At 39.9% G+C, this 21,186-nt stretch overlaps 1 protein-coding gene across 1 annotated transcript in view; it reads left to right on the top strand.

Annotated features, from left to right (window-relative positions):
* TTK (TTK protein kinase) overlaps nucleotides 1-7,743 on the top strand; it is a 35,049-nt gene extending 27,306 nt beyond the window's left edge. The window contains exons 14-21 of the mRNA XM_010565752.1: nucleotides 1,002-1,159; nucleotides 1,250-1,401; nucleotides 2,665-2,789; nucleotides 3,100-3,180; nucleotides 5,118-5,294; nucleotides 6,029-6,119; nucleotides 6,351-6,448; nucleotides 7,654-7,743. Coding sequence (XP_010564054.1) covers nucleotides 1,002-1,159; nucleotides 1,250-1,401; nucleotides 2,665-2,789; nucleotides 3,100-3,180; nucleotides 5,118-5,294; nucleotides 6,029-6,119; nucleotides 6,351-6,448; nucleotides 7,654-7,743 — 972 coding nt within the window. The remainder of the gene's footprint in view (nucleotides 1-1,001; nucleotides 1,160-1,249; nucleotides 1,402-2,664; nucleotides 2,790-3,099; nucleotides 3,181-5,117; nucleotides 5,295-6,028; nucleotides 6,120-6,350; nucleotides 6,449-7,653) is intronic.
* The last annotated feature ends 13,443 nt before the right edge of the window (nucleotides 7,744-21,186 follow it).

Here is a 21,186-nt window from a genome sequence, read left to right as displayed (position 1 = left end):
AATGGGGCTTTCCCTTTATGAACCCATGTTGACTGTGCCTGGTGATGGCATTTTCTTTTAAATGCCTTTTGACAGTACCCAGTATGATGATCTCTGTAATTTTTCTAGGAACTGAAGTTAGGCCAACAGTTCTGTAGTTTCTTGGGTCTTCCTTCATGCCCGTATTGTAAATTGGAATAACGCTGGCCAGCTTCCAGTCAGCAGGGACCTCCAGGAGGAAAAGCTTCCTGTGTTGGCAGCGTACAGTTGTAGAATGAGGTAGGATGGAAGGGGCCTCTGCGTGTCTCTTGGTCTAATGGTCCGCTTAAAGCAAGGCCTAAACAGAGCAGGTTGCTTGTTGTCTTTTGCAGTCGACTTTTGAGTATTGCCAAGCATGGAGATTTCACAGCCCCTCTGGACAACCTGTTCCCCTGTTTGACTACATGATGGTGGAAAAAATTTCCTGATATCTAATTGGAATTTTCCTTGTTAGCTATGCATGCTGCCTCTCATACTTTGATGGTTCAAGAGGAGTCTGTCTTTTTTTATACCTTCCCTTTAAATAGTTGAAGACAGCAATAAGATTCCTTGTAGCCTTCTCATCTTCAGACTGGATGGACTCAGTGCTCTCAGCCCCTTCTCATGTGCCATGTGGTCTAACCTCCAAATCATCTTGGTGTGACGAAATGGATGTGCAGTGGCAGGTCAAACCCTTACCTCTGTGGGAAGTGTAATTTTGCATGCTTCATCTTAGGAACAGTTCAGACTTGTGATCAAATACGCCTAGTGAAATATAATGTGGTACCAAGATGGCTTCTGATAGAGGGTTGTTTCTGTTGTAACTGGTGGCTTCTTAATTTTTCTTCATGCTGACTTGTATGAACTTCTTTCTAAATGTAGTGTTGCTTCTTCCTTTCAAAAAGGTACGCTTTTCCTTTGAAATTCTGGCTATGGCGAGATGAAGGGCCATGGTAAATCAGAACTGGGATTGAATGAAGTTATTAACTGATATTGTTTTACAGGTGTTTCAAGTACTGAATGAAAAGAAGCAGCTGTATGCTGTCAAATATGTGAATCTAGAGGAAGCTGATCAACAGACTGTTGAGAGTTATAAAAATGAAATTGCTCATTTGAGTAAACTGCAGCAACATAGTGATAAGATCATCCGCCTTTATGGCTAGTGAGTAAACGCTAATTTTATTAAACCAGTATCTTTTTATACAAAGAAGTTGCCTTAAATTTTAACATAAGTATTTTTATTTATTTTTAGTGAAATTACTGAGCATCATATCTACATGGTAATGGAGTGCGGAAATATTGATCTCAATAGCTGGCTCAAAAAGAAAAAAAACATCGATCCATTGGAACGAAAGAGCTATTGGAAAAATATGCTGGAAGCTGTTCACACAATCCATGAATATGGTATTCTTAAATAATTCTAGGTATTTGTATAGGCTGTATGGGAGTGATAATGTGTTTAAGTTTCAGAGGTGGTACTGCTTAGTTTTGGTGGAAGCCTAGTGATCTTCAAAGATGGGTATTTACTGTATTGTGAAAAAAATTTTTCAGTGAAACAAAAGACAAGAGTAGATATTGATGTAGAAGCAGACTTGCTGACTTTGCTAACTCAAAGGGATCTCCAAGTATCACTGTTGCATAATGCTTTCTATTTCCTTGCAACAACCAGAAAATAATCTTTTCTGTATTGGACTATGTTGTATACTCCCAATACTGCTTGTTCTCCATTAGACTCAAATTTCAGCTACTCATCTTCTCCAGAGAAGCTTTGATGTTAATGACAGCTTTTACACAGCTCTGTTGTCTTTCCTTTGACATAATGTTTCAGCTTTTCCACATAGTTCTTCAGGCCTTCCTTTCATCTTTACTTGTAATTGAAGTGCATGCATCTGTATGCTGTTTGGCTGTATAATATAAAGGAGAGAGTAGATTTGGATCATTTTCCTGTTTAAGAAAAAGAAGCGAAGAGACCTGTACATGTAGCAGAGTATCACCTCTTTACAGCACAAGAACCCTAGAACATTCAATAAATAGAAAGACAGCAAAACCTACTAAAGCACAGGCTACATACTACATGATGTGTCCTTGAAACAAACAGTTTTGCAAAACACAAAGATGGATTGACTGATTATATGGATAATAATCAAAATTCATAATAAATCATGTGAGTAGGGTTTGTGAGAAGTCAGTCATATGTAATCCTCAGTGAGTGGTACCTTTGAGATCAGGAGACAGAAAACATCAGACTAAGCAATATAATTCTTTTATATTAAGTACCTGCTTAGCTGATTATGTAAGAGAAAGCTACAGGAGTGGACAGGGCATTGAATTGCTCTAGAACAGCAGTTCAGTATGGCAATGTGCACATCCAGCCAGAGGGCCTACCCCTGAGAGAAAATATGCAACTTGAGTCTTTTAGAGCTATTTTGGGGTGCCTGCAGGTTTGAATAAGTAATAATTCAAACTATAAGCTCATGCAAGTCATAACTGTTTAAAAAGAAATGGAAACACTTTGTGAAATCTGCAAAGAATAATTAGGTTTTGGCTAAGTAAAGCTGATTGGCAACTTCTCTCTCTGCAGGGGTTATGGCAATTGAGCAATAAAAACCCCCACAGTAGTAACTTGGGTTGACTAAACCTGGATTTACTTTAAACTTTATTTTACAGGCATTATTCACAGTGATCTGAAACCAGCAAACTTTCTGATAGTTGATGGAATGTTAAAACTAATTGACTTTGGCATTGCAAACCAAATGCAGCCAGATGTGACAAGCATCATTAAAGATTCTCAGGTGAAATACTTTTGAAAAATTGATGTACACTTTTCCGTAAAGTGCTATAGTACTTGCTGATTATGTTGATTAATGTAGTAACATCAGTGAATACTGAAATTTTATGCTAAATGGTTTTATATGTATATATAAATATTCATATATATGACTCTTTTACATGTTTTTATTGAATGTAATAACAATGGCCTTCAGCCTTAATGGAAACAAATTTTCAAGATGCCTTTCAGTGCTTCGAGAGAAAAATCTATCAAGTGAGTTAAATTAAGTGCATGCTTCACTTAAAGGAATATTTTTACATTTTAATGGCTAGGTTGGCACAATGAATTATATGCCACCGGAAGCAATAAAAGATTTGTCTTCCTATGGAGAAAATGGGAAATCTCGATCTAAGGTAACAATCTTTTTTTCTCCTGTTCTCTTCATGTTAAGAAGTAGTTCAGGCATATATTATAAGACTTAGTTTTCTCAAAAACTTCCACTGAAGCTAGAACACAAGGAAATCCATTGTGCCACGATGATGGTGGGCAGAGAGTGAAGGCTAAGTTCATTCCTCTCAACTACCTAAAAGCATTTTGCAGATGATGTTTAAAAAAATGTAAGTGCTGAATTAATAAGTAAAACTGAAAACAGATGCATGGGCTTGGGCATTGGAGGAGCTGATAATATAATGATAATATCTAAACGGAATAATAAATGTAGGAATATTTTAAAATCCATTTTTATGGATCAATATAAAAGTCTTCCACTACGTTATCAATGTGAATGGCATTGAACAGCAATATAGAGTACAGTGAAATGCATGCAGCCTCTCACATATCAGAGGCTGTACCATTGACTAATGTTACAAAGGCCTTTTGATCATCTTAAGGGTCCATCATGCTGTGCATCTCTGACAAGTCCTTCTTTGCACTGAAATCACTCCACAGGCTAGAGCTTTCAGCGGGTGTTTCTGGGAGGATATTCTGTGGTGTCAAGTGAAAGTATCATTCTTTGGTCACTTCTTGGTTGCCTATTGTGCTGCCAAAAATTGGTGGAGCTCTTATGGTACTGCTAGCTGCTACACATCTATATTTTAGCATTCTGCATAAATAACCATGGCTTAGAAATCTTTTTCTGAAAACAAGAAAACTTGCTTTCTGATATAAACCATTGTTAGTATGTTTGCTTAAACAACAAGATATGATGATGCTTGTGTCATTGTCCTATTTTTGAATTGTTTTGAGAGGCAGGTTTTGCAAGAAATGAGTGATACCTAATAAGGTCTTTTATAAGATTATACAATGAAGTCTAGTATGTTAGGGGGTACATGTACGAGTTCTGTGTATCTTATTAATTTTTCTATGCTACAGAGTACTGTGTATTGTAGAGCTTTTTATAACTTCAGTAGGGCAACAATGTCAGTTATGAAGAAAGTACTGAAGGAAAGCAATTTCACATTGGCAGTCAAACTTCAGTTAAGGAGTACATGGTTTTGTGGAAATGTATTAAAAAAATCCATATTCATATGTAAGTGCATATACACATTCAAAGATTGTGACTTCTTAACAGTTCAATGGAAGTATTACTATGTAGCAAAACAGAATTTTGTCGTTCTAAACACAGAATACAATGTTTTATAGATGGATTTCTTTTGTTAAGGATGATACTTTTTACCTCTTTTACGTTTTAAAAAATTGTATGCGAAGTGCAGACTTGTTCTGGAGCTCAGCTTATCCAAGCAAAAATCTAACCATTGTGCTGGGAGTCAGGCTGTCTGTGTGCCTCTTTCCCCACCTCCTTCGTCTCCCCTACTCCCCCAACCTTATGTGCTTTTCTTAAAAATGCTTCAGCTTCAACAGGAGAAGTAGAAAGTCCTCCTGTAAGGAACAGCCCAGGTGTGGTGGTTGAAATCTGGATCCTTTTAAACCCAGAGGAACTGAACTATGGCTTCCCACTTTGGGGACATAGCTGTGATGTCTCACTGGTTTTTGGATTGAATTAATTTAGTATGCTTTTATTTACTCATAAAACCAAAATTAGAATCCTGCTGTTCAACTTGTTAAGGACTACCTTTAATTTTATTTTAAGTTAGTTGTTCGAGTAAGTTGATTTTCAAAAATAACTAATAAAAATAGCTTTCTTATGGAATATTAGTGAATGAAGCCACATCACTCTCTTAGTAGATAATGGCATGCTGGTTTGGTGATTTTGTGTGATAGTTACTAAGATCTGTTATCCAATGTAAAATAGATATACTGTTAAGTGAAATGACTTTACAATTACATGATAAGGAACTGACTCTTCAATCAATTTAAGTGAGTAATCTTAGTTTTTTTGTTTTTATATTAGATAAGTCCCAAAAGTGATGTGTGGTCATTGGGATGCATTTTGTACTGTATGACATATGGAAGGACTCCATTTCAACATATAACAAATCCAATTAATAAACTGCATGCTATTGTTGATCCTAGTTATGAAATAGAATTCCCAGATATTGCTGAGAAGGATCTTCAAGATGTGCTAAAGGTAACTGTCCCTTAAGATTAATTTTGATTCAAATAATGGCAATTTCTTTATTTAAAGCATATTTTCTGAAACTGAATGAGTTGTGCTTGAGAAACTTTTTGACAAATAAATGCTTGCTGCTACTTGTACTAAGAGGCCTTATTCCAAAAGAAGACCTAATGAAGCTAGAGCTATTTCATGTAGTTTCCATATTAAAAGTCTATTTTCAGCTCAATAGCAAATAAACAAGTAAATACTTAAAGTGGTCTGACTTAGCTTCTTTGGCTGAACAACGCAAAGTGAATACAGCAGCTTTTGTACATGCCATCCCTTTTCCTAACCCTGTATATCTGCCTGCTTTTGAAACTTGGCCTATGCTTTAACTTGAGCCCTAATTGTGTTGCTCAGCAAGTAACAAACTGAAATCCAGAAATGCTTATCCCCTTAACTTTCAAATCTCAGGGTCATTTTGTGTCATTTGGAATAAAAGGACATTGTAGGTTCCGGGCTTCACTTCTTCCGACATTGTTGCTTAAGTAAAACAGGATACCAAACTTTACTCTGAAGATAATTGCTAATGAAGGCAATTAGGTTAATCTATTATTGTATTGTGAGTTGAGTCTTTCTGAGTATTTAGTTTGGCAGTGAAAAGTTCTGACATGCATCTACAGGGTCTTTTAAAGATCCTCACTGTTAATTCTTAGGAAAATTCTTAATTTATAGGCAAAGCATTCTTCTGTTTTTTTCATTTGCAGCGCTGTTTAATAAGAAATCCTAAACAAAGAATATCTGTTTCGGAGTTGCTGGTACATCCCTATGTTCAAATTCAAAGTAATTGTCAAACAGGTACATTTATTTTAAAATACTTTTTTATTAAATAGTATTTATGATTCTGTTTAAGAAAACAAAATGCTTTACTCTTACATGTACTTTGCACTTGCTGGTGTAACAGTATTTTGTTTGATGCCTAAGTATGTTTCAGAAAAGACTTCAGTATTTTAATTCTTAAACCTCTTACAAACTGGTAATTTATACATAGTTGTATACAACTTTATCATAATTATAAATTAACTGCAGGTGTTCCAAATGCAAAAGGAACAACAGAGGAAATGAAACGTATCCTTGGCCAGCTTGTTGGCTTGAATTCTCCCAACTCTATTTCTAGAGCTGCTAGGGTAAGTAAACTTTCTTTTCCATTTTGTATGGTAGTATGTGTTCATCCAAACAAAGGTTAGAATGTTTGGTAGTGAAAGCTGAAAGGATGCATGTATCAAAGCTTCAACCACAGCTGGAAAAACATGACTTTGTAGTGCTTTTGTTTGCAAGCATGCAGAATCTCTCCACATCCTTCTGAATGGGAAGGGTTGAAAGGATGATGGTAATCTTGATTTTCTTTTTTCTTTTCTTTCCTTTCCACTTCTCAGTACATCTGTATAGTTTTATTTCCAAATACCCACTGCCCCAGTATCTCCTCTCTAAAACAGTCCTTACTGTGCTGCTTTGCTTTTAAGCTGCCCAAAAACTGTAGTAGGTCTTCTAATTTAAAAACCATCATTATGGAGAAATGATCTAAAATCGATCTGTCAAGTGTGCAAGCTTTTTAACTGTATTTGTTCTTACTTCCTGGAAGTTACTGAACTGTTAATGCATTGCTATGTGTTAATTAGTCCCTGTATGTTGAGGTATTATGATTCCAGCCTCTCATTTTACTGCCTGAAAGAGAAGCTTGATAACTCTTCAACTCAGTTCTTTCCACCTGTCTCTCAGAAGAGGTGGTGATGGTGGTCAAATATATAATAAGTTGAGATGGAATGCAAAGCTGCTTTCATAGGAAGGAAGGCAAATTCAGTATGTTTAAAGTAAATCTAAAAAAGTTTATTTACACTTAGACTGCTAGTCATACCTGTTTAAATATTGGGGCAAACAAGATATTATCCTTTTAACAATATTGTGATGTGGCTATGTTTCTGGCCACTGATTTTCCTATCTCATATGAAACTTGCTCACCCCAAGTATGCAAATACCTCTCTCCTTCCATGCTGGTGTTTCTATATCAGAGACAAGTAATGGAGTAAACTGGATTTTTAAATCTCGGTAATTAGTTTGTTCTCTGCTGACTTGTGAAGCTCTATACCTTTGCTCATGCTGCTAAGTCAGGATATGTGTTTTCTTTATGCGCTGCATTGCATTACAACTGGTACAACTAAGCAGTCTTAAGTGTATCTTTATTCTCTTGAAAGAGAAATTTTAGTATGGAGTTTGGAATACTTCAGTATGAGATGACTTATTTCAAGTGGTAATGTTTGTTATAAAGATATAGTTTGAATCTGTGTGATACAACTGTGTTGACCTGAATACCTGTGTTTTTATTAACTTTCAGACTTTATATGAACAGTGCAACAGTGGTAAAAGTCTGGATGTATCAGCATTTGCAAAACTTGGGAGTCAAAAATCATGGACAACAAAATGACGCACTACTGTTCAGGATGCTAGAGATGTCTGGTCTGTTCAGAAAATTTTGTGCTGCTAGCTTTTAAAAGGACACTCAGCATAAAGTTCATATTTTTAAATGTTCTTTGTGTCTTCTGATAATGCTTGCAGATCATTAAAAAGAATTTAATTGAATGCTTTTCATTGTGGGCTGTTTCACTCTTTGTGCCACTTGGATTGAATGATGACAATTGTTAGTTGGTTATTTTGGTCTTTGTTACTCACAAAGCACTACAGTGTTTGGACTACAGAAACTTTTATGAGTATGTTCAAGTTATTTTATACCGCGAAGCTAAAAAAAGTTCCTAAAATGCTAATTGGTGTACATGAAAAACATGCAAGTATCTCTTGAAATACCTACTATGACACGAACACAGAGTATTATGCTGTTCCTCTTTCCTTGTTTATCTGCATGAATTAGAGTATGACATACTCCTTGATCAGTGATGGAAAAAGGTGAAGGTCAGCACTAGGGAAGCTTTCCTTGACAATTTCTGCATGTTAGATTACTGAGTTCATGTTTTCTTAGCTTCAGAAGAGCATTGAAATATTTTAAAGGCTTTGTGATAGCAGGTCAATTAGGTCAGCTGTCTGGGGGGGTGTAGGGAAACTGGTCATTCTTGCTGCAGGAGGCTTACTTAAGCCAACACATCTTCTTGCTGCCTTGGAAGATGTGGCTAGAGTCCAGAGGATTCTTAAAGTGATTTTGAGCATCATGAAATACTGGGTAGTTTGATGTTCTGAGGATGTGGATATTGTTCTTGAACTTTCAGTTTGACCCTATAAAAAAGGAATTCCCACTGCCTTTGCCATGTATATTAGCAGTGCTGAGATACCCAGGCAAAAGGAAGATAAAGGTAGGCTTGTCTTATACCTATAGGAATAGGTATATTGTACTGCATGCTCTATTCTACTTGCCCTTGGTGTTTATGGGGGATGACTCTTTACTGACAACTTCAGTTAAAGAAAATGCTTTACCTTTTTATCCCTGGAAGATGCAGCTATGTCTGCAGTGATCCAGATGCAGAGTGACAGCTGTACTTTGCGTCATTTTTCAGTTCACAACATAACCTTTTTCCTTGTTTGCACCTGAGCAGTAGTAGATTTATTGGTATCACTCACAGCACTATCATAATGTCTTGATCTGAAGTTAATAGCAAAGAGAAAAGGTAGCAAGTTGTAAATACCGATCTCAACAGCAATATTGGAGGAAAGGCTTTATTTCAATGTGTTCTTGCTATCTTTCCTGCCTTTGATTTATCAGTTTTTTGGATGACTTCATAGCCCTGTAAGAACTGAAGCATGAGAGAGAAGAATAGCACACACTTTGATCTCAAATGATACATGAAACTTGGAAGTATTGTATTTTTTAAAAAACTTTAGTAGCTTTGATTTTTAAATGATATTTTCAGAGCTTACTAATATAGTAAAAGCACCCCTTGATAGGTGGGAAATTTTGTTCTTCATTCTTTCATATTCAAAGTAGCAAAACAATTCTTCAAATAATTAAGTTAAAAAAATAAATACTTTTAAAAAAAGTTCTTTAATGAAGAATAGTATTTCTGTAATTTTATCAGGCCTCTGATAAAATTGTGTGTGTTTCAAAACTCCTAAGTCCTTACTACCTTCATATGCCAGTTAAGACTATCCTCCTGTGACAGAGCAAGTGCTTGTAAAACAGCATTAATTATTCTGGGGTGTGGTGTTCCTGTGTCTGTTCAACACCTGCCTACCTTTGTTTCAGGTTAGCAGTGATTCTCTGGATTACACAGGGAGAGTCACTCCTGATACTGGCCCTCCTCCCCTCAGCTTGGTCTGGGAGGAGGGCTGAGACAGGGGCAGAGAACGTGTGCTTGCTTCAGTGATGGGGCACACACAGGAGCAGCCCATCTCCCTTATAAGGGCAAACCTGGAATGATAAACTTAACTTGTTGTTGATCTAATAGATTTTAAAATCCCAGACTTTAGTACTCCTGTGGAAGTTCAGTGGTAGTACAAGCATAATGAGTACATATGCTAATTGTATTCTGCTTGTCTGTTAGATAAATGTTAAAGTTATAAAGCTTGAAGCTACTGAAGAAAAACTGTTAATGTTCTCTACCTTTCATATTCTAGACAGTTTGGGAGACTACTTATGGTGTGGGAACTGAAATGCTTTCTCTGGAGAGGGGGAAGGAAGTATCAACCTCTTCAGAGGAAAACTTGTGAAGAAAATCTTTACTCTGCAGAAACATCTTTTCATGAAGATATTAGTGAAATGTCTCCTAGCTACTTGTCTGGATTACAGATTTTGAAATATTTCTGCATAATTATTCTAATATAATTGCTAACTTTCATTGTTTGTTTCTCTGGTTAGTGTTGAGTATGCAGAGAAGCAGTGTTACATGCCTTATTTTTTTCTATTGTAGTGTATGGTTTATCAATCCTTTCTCTCATTCCATGACTGCTAAAGAACTCACAGGAAATACAGCTGACATGAGAGGGAGATTATGAAAGAGGACTAGGGCTGGTGAGAGGCAGTAGGTTGTTACCAGTTGTCCCTTTGAAATAAAAATTTTCCATTGCAAATGCATAATTGCTTTATACTCCTTCCCTGCTGCAGTGATATGCTACAAGATGTCAGCCTACCTTGGCAGCTGCCACTTACTGGCCCTCAGTCTATATTCCTGTTGGATTTTTTTGCTTTACAGACAACCATCTCCCTTTTCAGATTCTGCTGGGTTCTTAAAAGTGTGTGTGAAGTACACGAGTAGCTTTAAAAGACAGAAAATACCAGTCTTAAATGTTGGGTAACAGAGGTTGCTGCCTGAAGCTTTCTCAAGATTACAAAATGCCCATCATGCATTATTGTCACCCGCAAGGCCACAGTTCAGGACATTGTGTATGTATAAAATGGGGAGAGAAGATGGCTGACTAAACCAGAGTATGTCTGTCTGTATTCACTGTTACTGGATACAGATATAGTATAATCTTGAGATACATTGATACAGTATAATGCTGAGGTACCACAACTGCATGAATAGTAGCAAGGTAAATGAGAACACTTCAGTAAGTTTCCTTCAGTAATTCTTATTTGAAAAATGGCCTTGGAAACTTACAACCTTTAATACTGTGGTCCAAAAAACCTTTACTCAGCAGCTAACACTACGAAAAGCCTAACTGCAGAAGGGTGACTTTTTTATTTGTAGGTGGGTATAGCATTACTCAGCCTGAACAGCTGTATGTATAGTTGGAATTCAAAGACTAAATGGAGTTTAAGTTTTGAAGGCTCTGCTCTTGCAGTCTGTCTTGGTGTACCAACACCCAGACTGAGTCCTTGACAAATGTAAGAAAAGGAGGCTCTTCTCTTGCCTAACTCCCTGCTCTCAGGACACTTGTCCAAGGAGCAAGGCAAGTCTATTCCCATGGCCCTGGAGGAGTTGGAGTCCTGCTTCTTATCCGGCTTTGTTGAAGGCACTCTAAGCTCCTGCTGCTGGATGGGAAAGGAATGGTTAAATCCCTAACAGTAGAGAGTGCAGAGCAGGGTGTGAGTTAGTCTGAAGGTAAGTGGTCAAATTGTCACCATTTTGGTCCCTCCCATGGGTTTCTGCTCTTTCTTTAAGCACCTGATAGTGGTTTCATGCTAAACAGATAACTAATTCTGGGAGTGGTGATACGTATCAAATTAAAAATTAAACAGTTGAAGTAAACTTAAGTTTTAGTCCACCTCTGAAGCCTAGCTTTTACTCCTGAGCTCCTCAGCAAGGACCACAGGCTAATCCTTGCAGGTGCCAGTTATGGCAAGTAAGAGCTGAAAACTCTTTGCTGCTTCCTTCCTGTTGTCTGCACTCTCATATTGCCTTGCTGCTCCCTCAGTTTGTGTGAGTTCTCAGCAGCAAGCGTGAAACAAATACTACTTTTTGTCATATTTGTATCTTGGACACTCACAGCTAAGTCGCATCCCTTTTCAGCTAAGTATAAACTGCTAATGCAAAAGTATTCCCTTCCTGCTCAATGCATATATTGTCTCCCAACTTGGTTATCTGTGCCCACCTGCCAAGAGCACAAAGCCCGTCTGTCAGTGAGCTTGCAGAGTATGCCCTTGTTTCCTCACTGCTCCACATAAAGTAATTAAGAGATAAATCTTTTTGGAAGATAAAGGCTATAGAGAATGGAGCAGGCAATGTAGTGTGATTACTAGTAGGATATAGAGGTGTGCACCTGTATGGAAACAGAAGGAGTCTTTGTACAGCCTGCCCATACACTTTCATGGGAGTTGCTGAAATGAAACCAGAGATAAAAATCTGACTTCTCACCTCAATTCCTCCCCTTGGCAGATAGAATATCCACAGCTAAACAGTGGTGCAATTCTAAGATCCCAGCTCTAATCAGATGAACTGCTAAAATCCAGGCAGCTTTTGCAATGAGAGAGATGACTAATGAGGAATAGTGGTGCCACTTTTTTGAACCCTTAATAAACACAAGGAGAAGGTCAATGATTAGTAAGCATCAGCCCATTGGTCTTGACTCTTACAGTACTGTAAAGATCTCTGGCTTGTCTCTGTACCCACTTAATATGCACATTATGTGGTAAGTGCAAGTAAACTTTGAATACCTGCTTGTTACATGCTTTGTCTGTTTCAAGTTTTTTTCCCTATTTTACATAGCTGTTGAAAACCAATTAAAAATACAACTAAGTAACTATATATAAGGAAATATGAATTAGATTCTTGGCATTGATGCTTGCTTCCTGTGTGGTCTTGGATAGAATCTAGAATTGTTTAGGTTGGAAAGGACCTTTAAGATCACCAAATCCAACAGTTAACCTAACACTGCCAAGTCAAGGATAAAATATTTCTGTGAGTCTTTGCTCTTTACATTCCTTGTCTGCTTTCAGTTTGGTAGAAAGCTGTTTCATGCCACAAGTCTGTACAATGGTTGTTGCGTTCGGTGACTGTGGGGGATAGAGGTCTTGATGCTGCTCTTTGCAGAGTGGCATCATACTTCTTGAAATATTCTTAACGGGGGTAAAATTTGTCATCCACACGGTGTTTGGATGTTCATACAATGCGGGTACGATTTACAGATGCACAGTTCTGTGCAGCAGAAGGCCTCTGGTGGCTGAGGAGTGCTGGGCACTGCAGTGGAGGTCCGGACTCCTGAGCCATCCACCAGGAAGCACTGACCAAAATCTGCCCCGGAGGCAGAAGGCGGCCTGCAGCTTATGTGTCTCACTTGGCTGAGGAATGTGCTAGCTATTGTGCTGTAATGCAAAACAAAACTTCCACGGCTGCCTCTGCTGCATGTGATTTGGACACATCTAGTGGCCTGGGCCCTTCAGGGAACTTAGCTGCTGAGACAGGGTTTCCAAATTCACGATGGTTTGGATAAAAGGCAGCCAAGTGCTCCTTTTTGACAAGCCAGCGGTGCCTGTTGGCATGGGCAGTGGTGGCATTGTGGTGCTTTGAGTTTTGCAGGTGAAAGTACCCACAGGCAATAAGGTACCTCATTAATGAGACAAGCAGGAGTTTTGAGTCTTGAGCAGGGCTTGGGTACCTGACTCAAAGGTGAGCGTCTCCCTAAATCTCTTCTAGTCTGATCTTGGGACTTAGCAGAGGTACAGCACTGCAAAGGTGAAGACACTTCCTAACTGCGGTGATTTGTGCTAGGCAATGCAAGTATGAACAGAGAGCAGATGAAGATTCAAAGAAATCCTGGCTTTTGGCACATTGTTTGCCTTGATGTAGAGAATGTTCCTGTTGCTGCTCTTGCTTCTCATCTTCTCTGGGAAGAGAAGACTGTGACAGAAAAAGCAAAGTTACCTGCATCAGTGTTCAGAGCAGAGGAACTCAGCAGTTTTCATGGGAGAGCCTTGTAAGAGGTTAGTCCAAGGAACTATTTGAAATTGATGTGCCAGTAACAGCTTTCTAGGGCAGTTGATAAAATGAGCACCAACAGCTCTCCAGGCCCAGATGGTATTGACTAGAAGAGTCTAAAGGAGTTTGCAGTAACTGTGCTAGACATTATACTGTGTGATTTTTAAATTAGCCTTATGAACACAGAAGTGGAAGGCAGTAAATGTGATACTGGTCTTCAAGAATGTTGGAGCTTGTAAATTAGACTACCACGTATGACTTCCATAATAAATCAAAGGGAGAAAGTATATTCAAGAGCAGAGTGAAGGGGATACACAAATGAATATAAACTTTCAAGAGAGAATCTTTTGCAGAGAAATAGTGCTTACAAATCCACTTAGTTCTTTCCAATGAGTCCATGAGCGTGATCCTCATATATGGCATATATGGATTTTTCAAAAGCTACTACTGCAAAGTCCTTCAACAGCTCTTGAGAGTAGCTAATCTGCCAAGGCAAAGGAGAAAAATCTCAAGGGTAAATGGATGGGAGAGAACTATGGAATAAGTAGTCAGTCATTCCCACTGAAGGAAGATTACCAGTAAGGTAGATCAAGGAGCTGTGGTAATGCACATTCCCAAGTGGTCTTAGGGTTAAATAGCAGATTGATTGTTGATACAGGAGTATTCAGAAAAATAAAACTTAGAGCTGCCTATGGGAAAACAGGTAGAAGAATCCCATATTATCGATGAAATAGAAGAAAGCCTACATTGACAGAACACAAAGGAATTCACATGGGAGGAAAGTATCCTAATAACATGTGTAACACAAGGGGCTTGAAGTGGTATTTGGGGAAGGTTCTTCTGCATTATGCATAGTTCTCTGAAAATGTCTGCCCAACCCTTGTACTGAAGGAGCTAATTAGAATATTAATTATTGGGAAAGGAAGAGAACAAAACAAAATATTGATGTGCTGCTATATAAATGAGTTTGGTTTGAATGCTGTCTGCAGTCCTTGAAAAGGATCTAGTTAAACTAGAGAATAGGGAGAGAACCGCTGAAGGTGTCCAAAGAGATGGAACAACTTCCATACAAGACTGCAAGCTGTATGACTTGCTTAGGAGACCTTATCACTCTGGCAGGGTGCTGGAGAGGAGAAATCAGCATTGCATGGGGCTAGGAGCTGATGAAATGATCAGTCAGAACTTTCAAATGGATGAAAGGAAGAGACTGGTTTGGTATGCAAAATGTAATTACTTTTGAAATGCGGCTAATGGGGGATATTGTGGAAGCCAAAGGTATGAGTGTGTTCAGAAAGAGATTAGATACATTCAGGGAGGTTAGGGTGATCCTTGATACTGAATAGAAGTGGTGCGGATGTAATCTCTGGTTTGGGAATTCCCTTTAAACCTCTGATCTCAGGTGTCTGGGATGTTTTGCCAGAGATGCAATTGCTTACCTTGCTGAAAGGGTTCATGTTGGAAAAGGATATCAGAACACACTGCCTCTTGCTCTGACCAACTGTGGCAACAGATTCCTTAATTGGAGCCCTGTGGTTGGGTTTCTTTGGGTACTAGATACTTGATTTCAATCTCCATGCCTGTCAACACAACAATTTTCGCAAGCAGCATTCAAATACATTTGACTAGATACATCAATCATTTGTGTACCGGCAATGGCTTGACTGTATCTGTACAATGTTATCTGGCATCCCAGCTTCGCCTTCTCCCTGAGCCGCTGCCTCAAGCAGCCATGCAGGTTTTGTAGCTTTGCTGTAACTTCCCTGCTGAGATCATATGCCAAACCTCAGAAGGGCACCTGGAAGCTAGGATCATGGCAGAGAGTTTGCCTGGGTGCAAGCTGGGAGCAAGGCTCCAGGAAAGCAAGTAGCAGAGTCGTCAACTACAGCACGTTGTGGTAGGAGCAGGGCTCAGGTCTGCTTGTTAGAGGTTTGGCCGTACAGGTTCACCTTTAGGTCCCGCATATGCGCTATAACATTTTCCACTCGGCTTGTAACCACGTTCTGACATAGTTGGCACCAGGTCACGTTTTGCGCAGAGCCTGCTGATAATGCCGGCAGCAATTCCTGCCGGCAGCTTAGGTCGGTGCAGGTGGTGATGTTCCAATAACCACTTTGGCACACCGGTAGGTTTTTTTTCTGCATGGGCAGGTCTATAACCAGTCCTGCAAAACTTGCTCAACTCGCCCTTCCTTCGCAGAGTTCCCTGCGTGCTCAGCCTTCCCACAGCGCCTCGCCTCACGTGTTGCTGTATGCGTGTCCTTATTCCCTGTTTCAGGGCAATAGCTGGAAGCTTTCCAGTGGTGGTTTCATGGGGAAATGCCAGTTCAAGGAGTTCACAGTGTTCCTTTCAAATTCTTCTGGGTTTCACTTTTTGACAGGTGCCTGGTATCATTTGGGTAAAGTCCTGCATAAGGCTTCCATGTCCTGGAGTTTAGGTCCTTTCAGGATCTGGAGTAAGCCTGATGGAAAATAAGGTGCCCCACAGCATTTGCTGTTCACTGCGTGGTCTGTCTTTATATTGGAATGTTAAATCTTGCCCCTTCAGCCACTGGTCAAGGACGGTTTTGAGTTTAGGGAGGTTCTAGTTCATGGAAAACTAGTGAAAAATAAACTTTCCTGCATATCGGACATCCTGCTTTTGACTGTCTGGAAACCTATATGTTCCCAGAAGGGATGTACATAAAGACTGGTTGTGTAATAAGTTAATCGGTAAACATTGCTAACGCATGAGTTGTGCATCCAAAGCTAGAGCATCCAAGCACATTTTCCATAACAGCTTATTCGTCTTACCTGCTTACAGTAAACAGGAGTCATTACAAGTGGAGACTTGCTCATTCTTATTAACCAAAATATCACATCTTTCTTAATTTTGCAGTTATAATACTACCTTATCTCAATATAAACTTCAAGTTATCACAGAGGTTAATTGATTTTCATTTTAAGCATCTCTTGGAACATCATAGCTTAATAAAGAAGAATTTCCTTTCCCCAAGACAGGCCAAGCATAAAAGAAAAATGAAGATATTAATGCAGGACTAGATGGAGCAACCACTTCCTTCTGCAGCAAAACCATACTGTAGTTCCTGGTGTGAATGGAGCCAGTTTTTTTTAAAAAAAAAAAAAAAGAAAAGCACACAACAAAACAAACAAAAAAGCCCAACCAGAAACAGGGATGTGCTGTGTCTCCACTATTCTGCCTTGTGAGCTTGTGCCTCTCTGGGAGGGTGAGAATCTGTCTGGTGCCCTCCTGCTTGGCTAAGGGAGTTGGGCTGTTCTGTAGAGCATTTTCCTGACCCGCCTGTCTTTGCCCTTTTGCACATCATGGTTGGCCACATTCAGAGAAAATGAAATTATTTCTGAAGTCTCACCAGGTGCCTTTTAGAGGGAAATACTAATGCTACTTTGTCTTTTCAGGGAATGCTTTTCTGAGTACAATCCCGAGGCTGCCTCCTTTTTGTTGGCTTAAGCAGTTGTGATTGATAACTAATAAAAAATGACTAATATGGAACTTCCCCCTCTGCCCCTTTTTCACCTCTGACTGCTAAGCTCACAGCATGCAGGTGAAATGCTTTGGCTTTGGTTATAGGTCCTTGACCTGTGCTTTGTATGATTGAATTTGCTGCAACTTATTTTTACCCCTACCCAGTAGACCTGAATTGACAAAGGCAGAGGTAATGATAAATTTCATTAGAATGCTGGTTTTGTCACTAATGAGAATATTAGCTGTGATCCTTAAACTTTGAAGGAGCTGTAAGAGCCTCTTTTTAGCCTACTGAAACTGGTCTTGCTTTGCACCGAGCTCCTCAGGCTTCTGATTTCTTTCTGACCAGCAGGATGACAGCCAAATTCACAAAAAGCAAGGCCAATGTTAGTGCTGTATGTTGTCACCTGTCTTAATGGTTCACTTTTTCCCCATTTCAACCATTAAGAAGGTGGTGTGCCACAAGCTGTATGTGAAGATATATGTGATATGTCCTGATCTCCTGGCTGTCAGGAGGAAAGAAATTCTTCAGTGGGGTCTGATTTAGCATTAATAAACCCAAGCTGTATTTTGTGTCACTTTCCACATTATTATTGTTACATACTTTTCTTCTTAAATCTAGACATACTTTTGAGATCAGGCTAATTAGTCTTGCATAGATCAGCACCCTTTTGCCTTTTTTTTAAATCTTGGTGATCTTCAAACCTGTTACGTTTGCGTTAAAATGAGTCTACCTCACCTGCAATTTCATATTCCAATTCTTTTGGAATTACCAAAGAGCAGCTTGTTGGGGTCAGAATTAAAGTTCATGTAGTCTAATGCCTTGTACCTGACCAGTACTGGGTGCTAAGGAAAGAGTGGCCTTGGGCAAGCAGGCAGTGATGCTTCCGAGATGGCGATCAGCACCTTCCCTTGAGTGCAAATGAAGCTGCCCTTCCAATTCCAAAAGGGTGAGTTGTGCAGCACCACGCTCCATTTCAGGACACTAAGGTCCTCACTGAAACCTGAGAGAATTGGTCTCTTTTGGGGTTTTATGTAAATTTAGTTATCTGTATATTGTCCTCATTTTGCCCTGTTGTCTTTTGTGTATGAGAGAATATCCTATTTGTTTTAATATCCTTTGCAAGGTCAATCTTAGCTTACCTTTTAGATGAGAAGTAATTTTTCTGAGAAGTCGTCTCGCTGTCGTCCCCCCCCCTTTTTTTTTTTTGCAGGTTCTCAGATTTTTTTGTCTGGAATTCATGCTCTTTCAGGTTTTAAAAATCAAACCCCATATTTTTAGATCTACTTTTGTTTGTCTGTCCTCCCACTTTATTTTAACCTGTGATCACTTGTTATTTCTAAAAGAAAATCTTGCAACCCTTCTATCCTTCTTGCTTAACAAAATGAAATGATTGGCTTTTGTCCTTACAGATTTAGGGGCTGTTTGGTAAAGAGGAATGTCCCTCTCCAGGTTGTGTCTTGAACTTTTTTTTATTTTTTTTTTTTTTTCGTTTTTTTTGAGGATGCCAACCTCCCATAAAGGTATAGCATATGGTGATATTTAGTCTCTGGACAGCGGTCCTTTCCTGTAGGCAGTGCTGCTGCCCAGAGTGGCAGACGTGGTCAGAATGGTCAGATGGGAATCGTAACCCTGAGGAACTTGGTCTGAAGCAAGACCATAAACCAGTGCCGTCCCCACGCTGCCAGTATGGCGTGGCCATAGATCCGCCCTGGGAAGACCATTTCAGCTGGGGCCAGGACTGGAGCTTGGTGAGCGCTGAGGAACCGACTAGGAGAGACGAATACCTCAGCAGAAGGATGTTCTGCTGCATCTTCTCTGCCCCAGGCTCAACTGCTTGCCCTGATCATAACATTCTCTTTAATTGCTTAACGTTGCATTTCTGCTGTAACTGCTGCTTCCTGGGCTGTCCTTGTATTAATGACCATCAGTTTTTAATATGTTGTGACTATCAAAATCGGATCTGTACCAGCAGCAGCCAGAGTGCAGGTTTGCTTCCTTTGTGGTTATTCAACTGTCCCAAAGTGTCCCGGTTGGAACAAAGCAGTGCCGATGTGTGGGGTGGTTTTTCTCTTCGTACTGTTGTCAGGTACTGTCCTGGGGTGTGTTGTCATCAGTGATGATGTTCTAGAGCAATAAGTCGTTGTCCAGCCAATATCAAATTAATACCGGCATTGGTATAAGAGCCAGTGTCACCAGTCCCTTCTCTTTTCCACATGGGCCTCCATTTTTAGCATAAAACTGGCAGGTCTTGACAATGTCTTCAATCTACCTATTGTTTCAAGCTTAATATGAAATGTCTTTTAGCCTTCTTAGAGCTATCTATATAAAATAACTTTATTAGTCAGAGTCTAGGTGTACTTAAACAGGTTTCTGCCTGTGCTGACACTTTCTTCATATGCCAGTAAGAGGTTGTTCATAATCTTTTGTACTCATAGCTCTGCCTTTTTCATTTTGGTATTGGTTTTGTTTTGAGTTACAGCTCTTGTTGTTGTCTGAGCTGTACAATACTTTACTGACACACCACTGCCTCTGGACTATACTTTAGCTCGCTTCTGATGGATCCTCACTGAAAAATTTCTGAACTCACCAAATGTCTCCAGATTGGCATTTGATTTGCAAATTACATGTGTTGACTTCAAACACGCAGAGCCTTTTGGTGATGTCTGAACGGTGTCCTTCTTGAGGCCATTGATCACAAATGATTTTTTTGTCCAGAGTCAGACAATACTGGTCTGCCAATGAGCAGGTTTAAAATTTGTTATGACTATACACTGACCAAATCTGCTGTTTCTGCTCAAAGATGCTGGTTTGGTGTCTGTTGGTGCCTGGTCCGCATACTACCAGCCCCTTGGGCTGAACCATGAGCTGCTAGTGTTTCAGGAGTACGATGCCCATGCACTCCTTCGATGCATCGCTGTTACTGTAATCAGGTTCTTGAACTCCTTCAGGAGTTAAATCTTTCCTAGGGTTTATATGAGTGTGTTGGATGCTTTTGCATGGGAATGCTCTAACGCAGCTGATTCGGAGAGCTAAATTAGGTACTCATTTCTGAACTTAGTTTACTGTTTTAAGGAAGTTTGTATTCCTTCCTCCTCTGCTAGAGAGCTGTTTACGATTGACTCCTATTGACCATGATTTCTCTATATACCTAGGAATGCTCCTTCTAATAAGTACAGTTTGCTGTAGCTCTAGTCTTATATTGGCAGTTCTTTCCACAGCTGCTGATTAAGTCATACTTGATGAACCTGATTGCCTTCTGTGATGAAATGACTGGATCTGGGAACAAGGGGAAAGCAAGGGATGGTGTTTAACTTGACTTTAGCAAGGCTTTTGACACTGCCTCTCGCAACACTTCTGTATCCAAGGCATGATATTAGGGACTTGGGTGGACGGACGGACAGCTAGATGGGTGAAATGCTGGTTGGATGGCCAGGCTCAGAGGCAGTGGCTAATGGGTTGTACTTTACAGAGCCCCGCAGTTCTCCGCTTGTCGCTGGGGTCTCCCCTCTGCAACATCTTCATCAGTGGCCTGGAGGAGGCGATGCAATGCGCCCTCATCACATTTGCAGGTGGTAAAGGCTTGAGGGCAGGGCTGCTTTTCTTGGGCAGGCTGGAGGAACGGATCAACAGGAACCCCGCAGAATTCGGCAAGGACAAATGCCAAGCCCTGCCCCGCGGAGGAAGAGCACCAGGACAGGCTGGGACTGCCTGGCTGGGGAGCAGCTCCGCAGAAAACGCTGCGGTAGGCAGCGAGCTGAGCGTGTGTGTGAATGTGCATCAGCACCTGCATTGCTCTTCTAACAGACCTCTGCCCATGGAGTGTTTAGCTGAGGTAAATTAGCTAAACGTAGCTGTTAAGATTTACATCACCCACTGTGATTCAAGTCCTCTCTAGCAGTAGCAAGACTTGCCCTGTGACCTCTGAGCAGTAAGCTCAGCCAGACTCATTGTATAGCCTTAAAAGCGAGGGAGTTTTTAAAATTATGTCAACTGGGTGTCAGGGTCTTTTTATTTCCAGTCCAGCTTCCCAAGATCTTTCCTGTCTTCTTTAAGGGTGTCTGTTGGAGCCTGTGCTGCCCCTGTA

This window comes from Haliaeetus leucocephalus, unplaced genomic scaffold (assembly GCF_000737465.1).
Source record: "Haliaeetus leucocephalus isolate CR32 unplaced genomic scaffold, Haliaeetus_leucocephalus-4.0 Scaffold195, whole genome shotgun sequence".
Classification (NCBI taxonomy): Eukaryota; Metazoa; Chordata; class Aves; order Accipitriformes; family Accipitridae; genus Haliaeetus; species Haliaeetus leucocephalus.
Note: the sequence above shows the minus strand (reverse complement) of the source record. Positions and strands in the feature narration are given on the sequence as shown.